At 39.3% G+C, this 15092-nt stretch overlaps 1 protein-coding gene across 21 annotated transcripts in view; it reads left to right on the plus strand.

Moving 5' to 3' along the window:
* The window catches only part of cic (Putative transcription factor capicua), a 227748-nt gene that overhangs the window by 174054 nt on the left and 38602 nt on the right, over positions 1 to 15092 (plus strand). For all 21 annotated transcript variants that reach the window (XM_067789532.1, XM_067789583.1, XM_067789605.1 and 18 more), the window contains 5 exons: positions 57 to 808; positions 2746 to 2949; positions 3016 to 3146; positions 11621 to 12652; positions 14259 to 14977. In XM_067789532.1, the coding sequence (XP_067645633.1) occupies positions 57 to 808; positions 2746 to 2949; positions 3016 to 3146; positions 11621 to 12652; positions 14259 to 14977 (2838 nt within the window). The remainder of the gene's footprint in view (positions 1 to 56; positions 809 to 2745; positions 2950 to 3015; positions 3147 to 11620; positions 12653 to 14258; positions 14978 to 15092) is intronic.

Below are 15092 nucleotides of genomic sequence, written 5' to 3' on the forward strand. Positions count from 1 at the left end.
GATTATACAATGCAATACATTACTTCTAATTATTTTCCCATTATATCTTATTACAGTTCAAAAAGGTGAAGCGCGCCGATCTCCGCCTTCTACTCCCACCATGGTGGGATGAATTACGCGAACTTTCACCTCCACCACAACAACAACAGCAGCAGCAACATCTAAATCCGCACAAACTAAGTGGATCGCATGCAGCATTGCTAACGCCTCCACAACAACAACACCGCGTTACTGTTGGCAGCAGTACAAATCTGTCTGGACATAAAAACCACACCAGCCATCATACACAACAACAAACTTATGTAGCGATGCGTTATGATAGCAACAAAATACCTGCACATTTAACACCCACCGGTGGCACACAGCAACTGCCTGCGCACATGACGTCATTTGTCACCACGCAACAACATCTGCAAAAACCAGAAGACTACTATCGTACGACAGCCACATCACCATTTCAAATTGTTGGTGGAAATGGTCAAACGATATTGGTTAGTGCAACCACATCATCAGCCGCCGGGCATAGCAAAACCCCAAATGGTAACAATTTTGGTGCTGGTACAATGTCTGAGATTGCTGTGTCACAACAACAACAACAGCACTCAACTGTGGCAATACTCTCACAATCGCCATCCGATGATTTGCAGAGGCGACAATCACGTCAATATGATGAATTTGAATCGGATGATGAATTAAAGGGTGTGCAAATTGATGGCTATACGCTGGGTGATGGTGATCCCGAGAAGTTATCGGCAGGCAGCAAACGAAGCAGCGTGCAAAGTCGTGGCAGCACGTCCAGCACTCCAAGGTATGGTCTCGCTTAATGGTTTCGAACATTTAATTATATTTTTGTCTGGTAAAGGGCGTCTTTCCACTGATTTTTAAGGCATTTTAGGAAAAAAACAAGGATGTAGGGCTCTCTTCAATCGTTTGCTGGTGCTGTGGAACCGTCCGCCCGGAAGAGGCAGTCCCACGAATAATATTTTTAAACTGTTGAATAAATCGAAATTCTGGTGTCGCCAATTTTTACTTTATTTTTTTGAATTCCTGTATAAAATGAAATTTGATGGCATTTAAAAAGCTAAGTTACTTTAGAAAATTATGAGGAATTACTTTTTGAGTGCCGTTCGTTATGAAAAGTTGAACAAGTAAATTTCGTTAATCCAAAAGCATCTCCTCCTAATTGGTGACATCAGGGAAGCTATTTTCGGTTGGAACAACTACTAGTTTGCACAAACTTTAAGCCTGCCTAAACCTACTTCGCAAGGGGGCGCTCTGGTCATCTCCTCTCGTGTTGGTCGCTCCTTTTGCACGAGCCCCTGTATTACACGTGCCCCAAGACGACCTTCTTGTTGACACTTGTACAAATGCTTTATATCCAACTCGTCCATAGGTGTTTCGTCATCAAGCGGACATCTATAATCCCTTTCCAAAGCACCATCTTTCGAACAGCGTTTGCATAACAAGTTCCATGGTCTTCGCAAAATGGCATTCGCATTTTCATGGGTGCTTCCTTTGCAATGCTCAGTACATTGTAAGATTACGGAACTGCAGAAACCATTTGAACCATTTTTTATGGTCTATCCTGACTAGGAATTGCTGCCGGAGATGTGCTTATGAAAATGATAAATGCACTCTACTAATGCCAACCGCTCTCTTCGTGTCACAGAATGGTTCCTCTATGTTATTCCATTGATCAGCTATAGAACGCAGCTACATTCCCATACCCACTATTATTTAATTCCTTTATCTCGAAGCTCCCTTCCCCACAAGAAAGACTTACCTTAGTTTCACTGCACGATAATAGCAACAGATCCTAGCCCTTCCGTTAAATAGCGTAAAAGTAGGCGTAGTCTTGTAAGTGGAATGTAAGGAAAGGGGAGGAGATGAGAGAGGAGAAGAAAGTTTAGAGGTCAAAACCGAAGACGGAACAGAAATCGAACGGCATGTTTTCAATTTCATATCTAAGTGTTAACGTTGGACTGTTTTTTTGTTTAGTCCATTTCTTTTTGACGAGGTATGTATAGACAGACGTCTTATAAATTTGATATCGATCTATGATCTATCGATTTTTTACGTCGAATTATTGGTTTGTTATCGAAAGGTTGTCGATTAATTATCGAAAAGTTATCGATATGTCATCAACAACGTATCGATTTGATATCGAAAAGTGTCGGATTTGTTATCGGAGTGTTACTAATTTGTTATCGGGTGTTATTGACTTGATATCGAGAAGTTATCAATTTCAACAGATGCCAATAAAACCTCTATATCAAACCGATCACATCTGTATCTCGTCGATAACAAGCCGATATCTTGACGATAGTTTCGCTTCGATAATAAGTCGATAGTAAAACAATAACTGGTCGGTATCGGCTGTTACCGATAACAAGGCAACGAAACTCTTCTCAAACAGCCGGAAATTATTTGATTCTGGTAAAGTTGACTCTGTCGTGGCTGTAGTTAATTTAAAAACATAGGTTTTCTAGACGTTCACCTGTATGTTTTCACTACGAACTTCACAAGAACTTGGTACTACACTTTTTTTTTGCGCCTCGCATAACTCAACCTTATAGCCCTTTTCTAAGAGTATATTCAGGTCACGTATTTAGATTCTTCGGACACATCATTTTACAGTTAGTGCGAAACCTTCTGCAAGTCATTCCATTCCCCCCAAAAACACTCCAAAATCTTACTCAATATAATCATCATATCCCATACTTTCACAATGCTTTGTACTTTCAGATCTCAAGCAACTACACCACATCGCTTCAAAAAAGGTGACATTGTACAATCGGAGTCTGGTGTACGGAAAAAGTATAACGGAAAACAATGGCGTCGCCTATGTGGCATGTGCTCTAAAGAATCTCAGCGACGCGGCTTATGCTCACGTCATCTGAATCAGAAAGGAAGTGCGTTGCGTCCAAATGGCGCAAGCCGTTTCCCGAGGTAAGCTCTTTTTCCTTATGTTTTTATCATATTAATTTATATAATATGCAATCTTGCATTTAAAAGTGAAATAAACAGTCGTTCAAGCAGCAAAACACAAGCGGACGAAGATACATCCCGCGATTCAGAGACATCGCCCAATTATCGTGTAGCAGGCCGCTCCGATCAGGAGGAAACGGATGTGGCTAATATTTTAGGTAAGAAAAAAAGCAAGTACCAAATATCCAGGTGTACTTTTAACTGGACTCGGTAAAAGTCTAGTTGAGGGGTCGACTCTTAATAAATGCTCTTAAAAAATCAAAAAATATCGAGAGAGAGGTGTCGCTTATTGACCTCGACAACAATAATCCGAAGGCGGAAAAGCAAAATTGTATCTCTGTCCGGAGATATTTGCAGTTGAAGTTGGCGATTTTCAACTCAACTTAGTTGGATTGTAATTAAAACAAGTAAGGAAGGCTAAGTTCGGGTGTAACCGAACATTACATACTCAGCTGAGAGCTTTGGAGACAAAATAAGGGAAAACCACCATGTAGGAAAATGAACCTAGGGTAACCCTGGAATGTGTTTGTATGACATGTGTATCAAATGGAAGGTATTAAAGAGTATTTAAAGAGGGAGTGGGCCATAGTTCTATAGGTGGACGCCATTTAGGGATATCGCCATAAAGGTGGACCAGGGGTGACTCTAGAATTTGTTTGTACGATATGGGTATCAAATGAAAGGTGTTAATGAGTATTTTAAAAGGACGTGGGCGTAGTTCTATAGGTGGACGCTTTTCGAGATATCGCCTTAAAGGTGGACCAGGGGTGACTCTAGAATTTCTTTGTACGATATGGGTATCAAATGAAAGGTGTTAATGAGTATTTTAAAAGGGAGTGGGCCTTAGTTCTATAGGTGGGTGCCTTTTCGAGATATCGCCATAAAGGTGGACCAGGGGTGACTCTAGAATTTGTTTGTAAGATATGGGTATCAAATGAAAGGTTAGTTCTAAAGGTGGGTGTCTTTTCGAGATATCGCCATAAAGGTGGACCAGGGGTGACTCTAGAATTTGTTTGTACGATATGGGTATCAAATGAAAGGTGTTAATGAGTATTTTAAAAGGGAGTGGGCCTTAGTTCTATAGGTGGACGCCTTTTAGAGATGTCGCCATAAAGGTGGACCAGGAGTGACTATAGAATTTGTTTGTACTATTTGGGTATAGAATGAAAGGTGTTATTGAGTATTTTAAAGGGGAGTGGGCCTTAGTTCTATAGGTGGACGCCTTTTCGAGATATCGCCATAAAGGTAGACCAGGGGTGACTCTAGAATTTGTTTGTACGATATGGATATCGAATGAAAGGTGTTAATGAGTATTTTAAAAGGGAGTGGGCCTTAGTTCTATAGGTGGACACCTTTTCGAGATATCGCCATAAAGGTGGACCAGGGGTGACTCTAGAATTTGTTTGTACGATATGGGTATCAAATGAAAGGTGTTAATGAGTATTTTAAAAGGGAGTGGGCCTTAGATCTATAGGTGGACGCGTTTTCGAGATATCGCCATAAAGGTGGACCAGGGGTTACTCTATAATGTGTTTGTATGATATGGGTATCAAATTAAATATATTAATGAGGGTTTCAAAAGGGAGTGGTGGTAGTTGTATATGTGAAGGCTTTTTCGGGATATCGACCAAAATGTGGACCAGGGTGACCCAGAACATCATCTATTGGGTACCGCTAATTTATTTATATATATAATACCACGAACAGTATTCCTGCCAAGATTTGAAGGGCTTTTGGTTTCGCCCTGCAGAACTTTTTCATTTTCTTCTACTTAATATGGTAGGTGTCACACCCATTTTACAAAGTTTTTTTCTAAAATTATATTTTGCGTCAATAACCCAATCCAATTACCATGTTTCATCCCTTTTTTCGTATTTGGTATAGAATTATGGCATTTTTTTCATTTTTCGTAATTTTCGATATCGAAAAAGTGGGCGTGGTCATGGTCGGACTTCGGCCATTTTTTATACCAATACAAAGTGGGTTCAGATAAGTACGTGAACTGAGTTTAGTAAAATACATCGATTTTTGCTCAAGTTATCGTGTTAACGGCAGAGCGGAAGGACAGACGGTCGACTGTGTATAAAAACTGGGCGTGGATTCAACCGATTTCGCCCATTTTCGCAGAAAACAGTTATCGTCATAGAGTCTATGCTCTAGAAAATTTCACAAGGATTGGTAAATTTTTGTTCGACTTATGACATTAAAAGTATCCTAGACAAATTAAATGAAAAAGGGCGGAGCCACGCCCATTTTGAAATTTTCTTTTATTTTTGTATTTTGTTGCACCATATCATTAATGGAGTTGAATGTTGACATAATTTACTTATATACTGTAAAGATATGAAATTTTTTGTTAAAATTTGACTTAAATTTTTTTTTTTAAGTGGGCGTGGTCGTTTTCCGATTTTGCTAATTTTTATTAAGCATACATATAGTAATAGGAGTAACGTTCCTGCCAAATTTCATCATGATATCTTCAACGACTGCCAAATTACAGCTTGCAAAACTTTTAAATTACCTTCTTTTAAAAGTGGGTGGTGCCACGTCCATTGTCCAAAATTTTACTAAATTTCTATTCTGCGTCATAAGTTCAACTCATCTACCAAGTTTCATCGATTTATCCGTCTTTGGCAATGAATTATCGCACTTTTTCGGTTTTTCGAAATTTTCGATATCGAAAAAGTGGGCGTGGTTATAGTCCGAAATCGTTCATTTTAAATAGCGATCTGAGATGAGTGCCCAGGAACCTACATACCAAATTTCATCAAGATACCTCAAAATTTACTCAATTTATCGTGTTAACGGACAGACGGACGGACGGACGGACATGGCTCAATCAAATTTTTTTTCGATACTGATGATTTTGATATATGGAAGTCTATATCTATCTCGATTCCTTCATACCTGTACAACCAACCGTTATCCAATCAAAGTTAATATACTCTGTGAGCTCTACTCAACTGAGTATAAAAACTCAACTTTAAGACAACTCAGCTCCTGTTTGGTATTACGAATTACAACTTATTTCAGTTGAAGTTGAATTGATGTTGCCAACCTAAAAATGTGATGATTTGACAGATAAATGAACAGCTTATCATTGTGGCGGAATTCAAGCATTTGCAAGATTGATTTTTTATATATATCAAAATGGATATCAATTAAATAATATTAAATTCATTTTATAACGACGAAAGTTTTGGTGACAAAATTGGCATGTCGCGAAAACGGAAATAATTCGCATGATCACTCCAATTCCTTGGAACTACCAAGCACCAAGTAAGAAAACGTTTAAGTGACAAATAATGAGTTTCTAATGAAGTTATTTTGCAGATTTGTAAGTTATTTTCGGTTAAGTAAGGAAGAATATTGTTCGAGGGATGGCTGTACCCCTATTTTAAAACTACACTCCTTGCTGATGGCAGCTATCAAAAACGCTGTGGAAATGGTTTTAGTGTTGTACTCTACAGTTAATAAAGAGGTTCGCATAATTTTACCTATTTTGGCTGCATCCGAACTGCGCCCTGCCTCGTCCAACTTCGGAATGTTGCTTCACAAGGTTAAAAAGATGTTCAATGTAATCTTTTGTTGAAAACTTGTTTTTCCTATAAATATGTACAAAATTGCTGATTATAAAGATTGTATAAATGAATTTAAAAAAAGGTTTAATTACTCGCTTTCCACCTTTTTGCGTTGGCGGCCTCCGGCCGCGATTTGTAAATATAACCCTTATTGAGTCCAACACCTTTCTGCATTGGTGTGTACAAAAAATCTGAGTTGTAAACGGTAATAGGGGCATAAGTATTTTGCGCGGTTAAAGGTTTGGTCTCCAAATCGGTGTTGGACCCAGCCAGGGTAATTTTTTAAAAGCGCGGATGAAGGCCGCCAACGCAGGAAGGTATTCTGCACAAAAATACTATGGATACCACCGTCGGTTTCGGAGGGATCCGCGGGTAATTTTTCGGTTTATTGTAAACTTCTTTTGAACGAGTTAAACTTTTTATTTTCCGCCTTCGGATTATTAATACTGATGTCAAGACGCGTCGATTGACACCTCTCTCGATATTTTTGGTAGCGTATTAGCAGTCGACCCCTCAACCAGACTTTTACCCTGGACTCAATAGTAACGGCTCTCAAACTATTTCAAAGCCGCACATCACTAGCGCATATTGTACATACCTATATCCTGCGAAAACAACAACAAATATAATTTAATTTTCAAACCTGTTAACCACGTTCACTTGAATGCATTGTAATGTACTTGAAAAGGGATCACACAAACTTCAACAGGCAAAAGAAAAGAAAATCTTTAAAAAGAAAATGTGTGAAGTGTCTATTGTTTTAAAATAACATACATATGTACGCATGAAGTACTCAACATGAGATACATGAGTACAAAAACAAAATAGTGTTTAGCAATAAGGGAAAAATAATAAGAACTTACCTGCATTGCCTTAATGTGTTTCCCACACAAAAACAAGGCAAGTCGATCGTGAAACAAGCATTTTAATAATGACTGTGCTAGTGATATTAATTATTTATCAATGATTTTGTATTAAAACGTAAATTTTATACCACTCACGATGCTCAAATCGTGTTTGTGAAAAAAACGTTGATTGTTGTTTTATATTATTAACGAGTGGCACACAAAACAAAATGAATTTAAATATTTTTCAGCCAAAAGATGAGTTAGCTGGCAATTTATATCTACAGTGTTTATGTAATTAAGTTATAGTAATAATAATATAAAACTTTGTTTACAGAAACGATTTGCATGAGGCTTGAAAAAGTTTTTAAATATCATTTAAATATGTTGTGTTCCAATCTAAAGGAAATTGTAAATTGTGATATTTATAACTTTCAATACTGGGACATGGTATTTGGGGTAGAGTGGGAAGGCAAACTTTCCTTTTGTTTACTTTCGAACGCTTCCCTGCTGAAAAGCGCGCTAGTTCTTAATTTTCGCCAAACTTTAGCGCTAAGGACTGGTACATAAAGCTTTGCAAATTTAAAACTCCCTACAAGACTTTCAAATTAAAACAAATTATTTTGGAATTGGTGTTTCGTGGCATTTTTTAAAATATATTAGCTTCTATAGGCAAGCCTTCAACTTCGACAAAAAAGGAACAAAGAGCTACGTAAAAAAATTGTTTCTACATTTGGTCGAGTAATCCCAATGTTAGTTGCAAATAGTTAGCGAAACTCACAGGATTGTCCTATAACACCCGAAGAACGTCCCCAGATCACCATCTACATAATGAGGCGAGAATACTCCCCATCAGGGAGAGAAATGAGATGCTAACCAAACAGTTCCTGTTGAATACCCAAAAACCTGGGCATCCCAACAGACATCTGATTGATGAGCCAACACCGCCCAGGGGCTTAAGGAGTCATCTCCGTAAGCATTATGAGTAAATACGGAATCTGACAACTCAGCCGTATGAAGCCAAAAAACACAAGCAGGTCTTTAGTGAACTCCACAAACAGGCGTCGGACCTTTATGTCAGGAATTGCCCGGTGTATCCAGTACGCAAAATACAATACCTAAAACTTGCGGAAGAGGAACGCACACTCCCTAGGGAAACGCGAGTCACTCTAGCTCAACTTCGATCTGGATACTGTAACAGGTTAAACTCTTACCTATCCAGAATCAACGGCGGCCACCGTGGCATCAAAATTTTAGAAATAAGGTTTTTCAATTAGAAGACAATTTTTCTAAGCGGGGTCGCCCCTCGGCAATGTTTGGCAAGCGCTACGGGTGTATTTCTGCCATGAAAAGCTCGCAGTGAAAACTCATCTGTCTTGCAGATGCCGTTCGGAGTCGGCATAAAACATGTAGGTCCCGTCCGGCCAATTTGTAGGGAAAATCAAGAGGAGGACGACGCAAATTGGAGGAGAAGCTCGGCCATAGATCTCTTCGGAGGTTATCGCGCCTTACATCCAGAATCAACCCCGGCATACAAAATGTATGCACTGCTTGCAATGTGTCCCCACATGACACCAACCATCTCTTTAATTGTAATGTGGAACCAACGCCTATAACACCCTTCTCATTATGGCCCACCCCTGTTGAAACAGCAAGTTTCCTTGGACTCCCGTTAGAGGATATCGATAACAATTTGTGATCGGTCGCACCTATCGGATGGGGCGTAGCACTGCTACAACAACAACAACAAGAACGTTTTTGCGCTTTAAAGGTGATTTGGCGAAGGAATCCAAGAAGTAGCCACCTAAAGGGATCAGCAGAAGCCCAATTGGAGAATAATGTTATATACCGAATTGACATTCGTCGAATAGACGAAATCACAAATTGGCAAACAAACTATTTGCGTTATTATGGACGACGAAAAATATTTGAAAATGGACCTGAGAACGTTGCATGGTACCCAGTTGTGCTGTATGCAGTCTGGAGTGGGCATTCCTAATTCGAAAAAACCATCTAGAGTCTGTTTTTGTTCTTCTTCTTGCTTGGGGAGTATTATCGATGCTGATGGCCAGTCATTTCGGTAACGATTTAATATGACCACATTGAACTTTCTAGGCAGATATCGGTAATAACAGTTTCCAAAGCTGATTTTATTTACCGAAAAAATATAAATCACGTTTTATTAAGGCGTATGTACATATGCATACACAAATGCATATTAGCTTACAGAGTTGTAAACGAAAAACTTATCTGTGAACCGCCGAGTTATCGGATAGTTGACAACGGTTTATGGGCGTCTTATACATTTATTTTGGATGAGTTATCGGCAAGGTACAGACGATTTAGCGATTTGTTATCGATAGCAAACTATATGGAAAAAAGGTCGAATTGTTATCGAAAAGTTTGGATATTTTTCCATAACAAATTCAATAATTTAATAAGAGCAAATATTGTGTATACGTCTCAAACTCATTAAATTTACGAATGTAATAACAAATTCATAATTTATCAATAATAAATCGATACTTCCTCGATAAAAAATCGATATTCTTTCGATAACAAATCGGTGGCTTTTTGATAGCAAATCGACATTTGTTCGATAAAAAATAGATATTATTCAATAATATACCGATAACAAGCTGACAGCTCGTCGATAACAAGCCGATAACACGCGCATAACAATCCGATAACTTTTTGTTTTCATAAATACATTTTTCCGAACCTTGCTAAGGAAGTCCAAAATGGTCCTAAAGTGATCCAAAAATAATCCCCGAACAGTCGCTGGACAAAACGGTCCTGGAAACAGTCCCTACATGACGCTAATAATAATAATGATAATATCGGGGCGTAGTACGAATTTTCTGGCTTCTCACTGAGAAAGCCCTGTTTTGTTCTTGGATATCGGTTGTTTCCGTAGTAAACCGAACTGGAATTTTTTTTCGTTGGCTAACCGTTGAATACAATCTCAGCTTCTAGACCATTCCGCCCCTACCCCTTACTTTCATAAAAACTTGGGGTCGCCAGAGCCTCGCCTGCTAAATATCTGTATGATGTATTTATATGTATTTGTAAGAGAGTTAATCTCTGGTAGGTGAGTTTAAAAATTGGGTTGGGGTAGCTATAAAGCGTTGTAAACCGCTTGAAAACCCAAAGAGTTTGATAGTGTGGTTGTGTACATAACTTTTAACTTTATTACTCTCTGCCCATAGATCACGCAGTGCGATAAAAAATCACAGGCATGGTTTGAAACTCATTTCTCACCTTTGTCTTTGATCCGGGACTCCTTTCAAGCGAAATTTCGTCTCTTACGACAACGATAACTTAGCGACTACGGTTTACTTTAAAAATTTTGTGTAGCCATTTTTTTTTTAATTGAAAAAGTTATTAATTTTTCAAATCTAACCGATTCCAATCTCGCAAGGACAATTAGGCAGTGCTCAAAAGCGAAGATCAGTAGAGAAATTGCATCCTCGTTTTTCTTTTGATTTGCAATGAGTTCCTGAACTCACTCGAGAGCAAAACGATGACCGTTGACATATTATTTTAAAGAGAAGTTTAAGGCATGGGTTGGCAAGCCCTCCGCTTGTTTTTCTGGAATGCAAAGCTGCTCAGTTAAAATACATTTGTGCTTCTATAATTAGCATAGGGCAAAAATCCCGCAGAAAGGGTTTTGAAGAGATTCACAAGGTATATTCGAAACAACTGTCGCCCTGTACGTCCTGATGTCACGATGTTTTAATTTTTCCCCAATTATTAAACAAAATTTGTGGTCAAACAGTTTAAGTACCAACTGCAAGTGGAAAAAAGTAGGGCTTTGGTTTAAAATCGATTATTTTATTGGAGCTGCAGATGGCTTACAATAACTCCACAACGTCTTTACGAATCGCTGAAATTATTAAAAATTACAACAACAAAATTCTAATAGTCGAATCTCTCATCAGTCGAATGCCAACAACAAGTTGATAAGTGATTATCGATTATTTTACTAGACAACTTATCGATTATTCGAATAGTTGATTAAGGATAGCTTTGTAGAAAAAGCTCGACCTTGATCTCTTCGGACATATTTAAAAAAAATATATATACCCAAATTCATTTACCCCTTGCAGAATAGATGTAGTTCAACTCATATTACATACAATCTGCTACAAATATCCTTAAATTTTTCATTTACTTATCACAATTTTTTCTCTCTTCTTCCCACAGTGTCACTCAGCAGCTCACGTTCAGCCACACCATCGTATTCGTCTCCCGTTAACCATGGTACCTCACCGATGAACGTAGTAAATCACTCTCCCGTAACCGTTGTCTCTAATCGACAAAATTTTTTTACACCGATTGGCGGTGGACCAGTTGCAACAGCGGATACATCTAAATGGAAAACTGCCGCCAGTCCGATACAATATGGTACAGTTGGCTATTCGCAAGTGATACGACCGGAATCGGTGCGAGCACAAGGTGCAGCTGGCGCACCACCACCACCGCCTCCACAGCAATCACCCGTCTCTATGGTAGTGCATCATCAGACTGCATCACAACCAAGCACAGCAAACACAGGTGCCAATGGCAATGTACATCATCATTCCTCTCTGCAATCAACCCAACATCATCATCATCATCATACGCCATCACTACCACCGCCTAGCACAACACAGCAGCAGCAACAACAACATCAACTATACCACCAACAACAACAACAGCAACAAAACCAACACCAGCAGCTTGCACAACAATCAGCTCATGTGCATGCCGGCGGTCATCATATGTCACTATCACCCGCTGCGCCACCTACACCAGCGCCATCATGCAGCAGCAACAATAACAACGTCGTGATTGCACCGCCTCGTCCACCGCCAGTCGCAGTGGTAAATGCTGGAGTTGGTCATGCCACCACTAGTGTTATAAGGATCTCACCTGCAGCTGCTGCTGCGGCAGCTGCTATAACAGCTGCAAATAATGGCAATGTTGCTAATGGTGGTAACCCTGTTGGTAGTAATACATCATCACTGCCGCAGTCCTTTCATCCCGTCATCGTTGATCCAACACAATTAGTGCCATTATTGTCGCCAGCAAGTGGTGGCAACTCAACACTGCAAACGGGTAGGCAACAGCCTACTTTGGTTTCGATTAGTAGTGGTTCACATTTAAATGTTGCACATCATCAGCCACAGCATATGCAACACCATCAGACTTCGCCGAATACAATGGCTGCAAACGAAAAGACGATTTCAAAAAACGGTTTGTATATGTATATATATATATGTATTGTCGTTGTACCGACGACACTCGAAGGTTTTGGGAGAGTGTTTTGTCATTGTCCTTTGTCGGATATAGATCCGGTATGTTCTGCTCACAAGCACCATTAAGGTACAAGCCCGACCATCTCGAGAACGATTTAATACGAATGCATTGAACCTCCTAGGTCATCCCGCCTCCCACCCCCTACTTCCATGAGGAACTTGTGATAGCCAGAGCCGCGGCTGCTAAAGAAACAGGAAACGCCACGGGTAGGTGAGGTTGACAATTGGGTTGGAAAAGCTATAAATTGCAACGTACTAATATCAAATCGTTCCCCAATCAGTCGAGGTTAATTTATCTTAAGATGCTAATTTCGAATCGTACCCCATTCATATCCGGCAAAAGACTATCAACATGGATGACACTCCCCAAAACAGTTGGGGGAGTGGTTTCATAGCTACTAAAACAACAACTACACTGGAATTTCTTGCCATGTAAGAAAATGCTATCAAATAACTTTTTGGTCCAAACATTTGCTTTCAACTGATTAGCCAAATAGATAATTTTTAAGAATATCCCGACCGCAGTGTCATCTACCGGCTAAATTTGTTAGGGCTATTTTTCCAGTGTCAAAGCCTGTTCCATCTATGACCCAGTTCGCAAGTAAGTGCAATTCATAATATCCCAACCTATCGCGTAATTTTTAAGGATACATATTTTCAAGGCAACGATTTTAAAGAATATTGACACTCCATCTACCGAGTAAATTTGTTTAGGGATAATTCTATTCAAGGCGCGAAAATTCAATTTTCAGGAATACCCTAATTACAGCGCCACCTAGTGATTAAATACTTACTCCAACTAAGAGCCAATCCGGCAAATAATTGCAATTTTTGAGAATATCAACGCCAGCGCCACCTAGTGACACTATTTTGTTTGGGCATTTTTATTTCCAAGCCGCCGACATACATACATATATTTCTGCTATGACCCAAATTGGCCGGTGACTGCAATTTTTAATAATACCTCGGCCGCAGCGCCATATACTGCTTATATTATTTAGGGATATTTATTTACAAGATCTCGGTATTACTTTCAGCTATATAAACGTCAAATAGATTAATCGCTGCGCTCAGGTTCTGTCTTCATACAAAAGACATGATTATTAATTCATCATCATTAATTGGCACCTAACCGCCTATGCGATTTTGGCCCTTTCGTAACAAGTCAAGCCCATTAGCTCTGTTTCGCGATATCAGAAGGCAGAAGGGAAGCACCAAGAAAGATCAAGCTTTCCTCTACCTCCATTTCCCAATTCAGTGGAGGTCTACCACTTCCTCTGCTTCCAAACTGCAGTAGTAACTGAAATACTTTCTTGGTTGAACTATACATCTTCTGGAGAACTTTTCCCTCGAATACTCCAAGAGCCATCTTATCTTCTCTCGACACCTTCCATGATTCCGAGCAATACATGAGGACAAGTAAAATGAGCGACTTAAAGAGTTCGATTTTTTTTCGTCGAGAGAGGAACTTACTTACATTTCATTAATATGCGCATTCAAATAACAGTTTCGTATGCTGCTAATATATTTTCTTTTATCTACAGGATTTCCGCCGGGGTCGATATATCAATGGCAAACGCTGTTGCCTACCATCAGTCAGTCCCCCATTAAACCGACCAATTTTACCATAGCCGGCATCATACCGCCAACGGCGGAAACACCACCACCATCAACACTACAACCACGCCAACATCAGCAACAGCAACAACAAACAGCACAGGGCATTAATTTAGTTAATCATCATGGCGCGCATAATCAACATAATAATCATAATTTGAATATCAATCACAATACCATCACTGATTTAGATTCACCAGAAAAGCCTTTAAATTTTTCAACAACTGATGCAGCTGCAATGAATCATAATAATAATTTGAATAATACGTGTGCACAAGGTGGTAACGGGGGCAATCATAACAGCGTACAGCAAGATGATAATGATGATCAATTAGATGATGATGTATTTGAGCCATCCACATCTATAACACCCTTAACACATTCGTCGAAGCCAAAACATACACGTTTTGCAATCAATAGCAGCAGCGATAGTTATAGATATAGCAATTCGTTGGCAAGTGAATGTGGTGGTGGTAATGGTGATGGTATGGGTGAGCCAAAAACGTCTACAGCAACCGGTAGTAGTGGAGCTGCAGCTAAACGGCGTTCACAATCTTTGAGTGCATTACAACAGCAGCAGCAACAACAACACACTAAAGGCGCACCGAGTTGCATTGACAAGGAGCCATTGAGTCCAGTTACAATAGTGAGTTGTGTAATTTTAAAAACAATTGTTTAACGAGAATATAAATGTAGAATAGGATCAAGCAAGTAACGACCCTGTAGTCAAAATGGAATGCAGTCACGCAAAGCACCTGTTT

This window comes from Eurosta solidaginis, chromosome 1 (assembly GCF_040869045.1).
Source record: "Eurosta solidaginis isolate ZX-2024a chromosome 1, ASM4086904v1, whole genome shotgun sequence".
Lineage (NCBI taxonomy): Eukaryota > Metazoa > Arthropoda > Insecta > Diptera > Tephritidae > Eurosta > Eurosta solidaginis.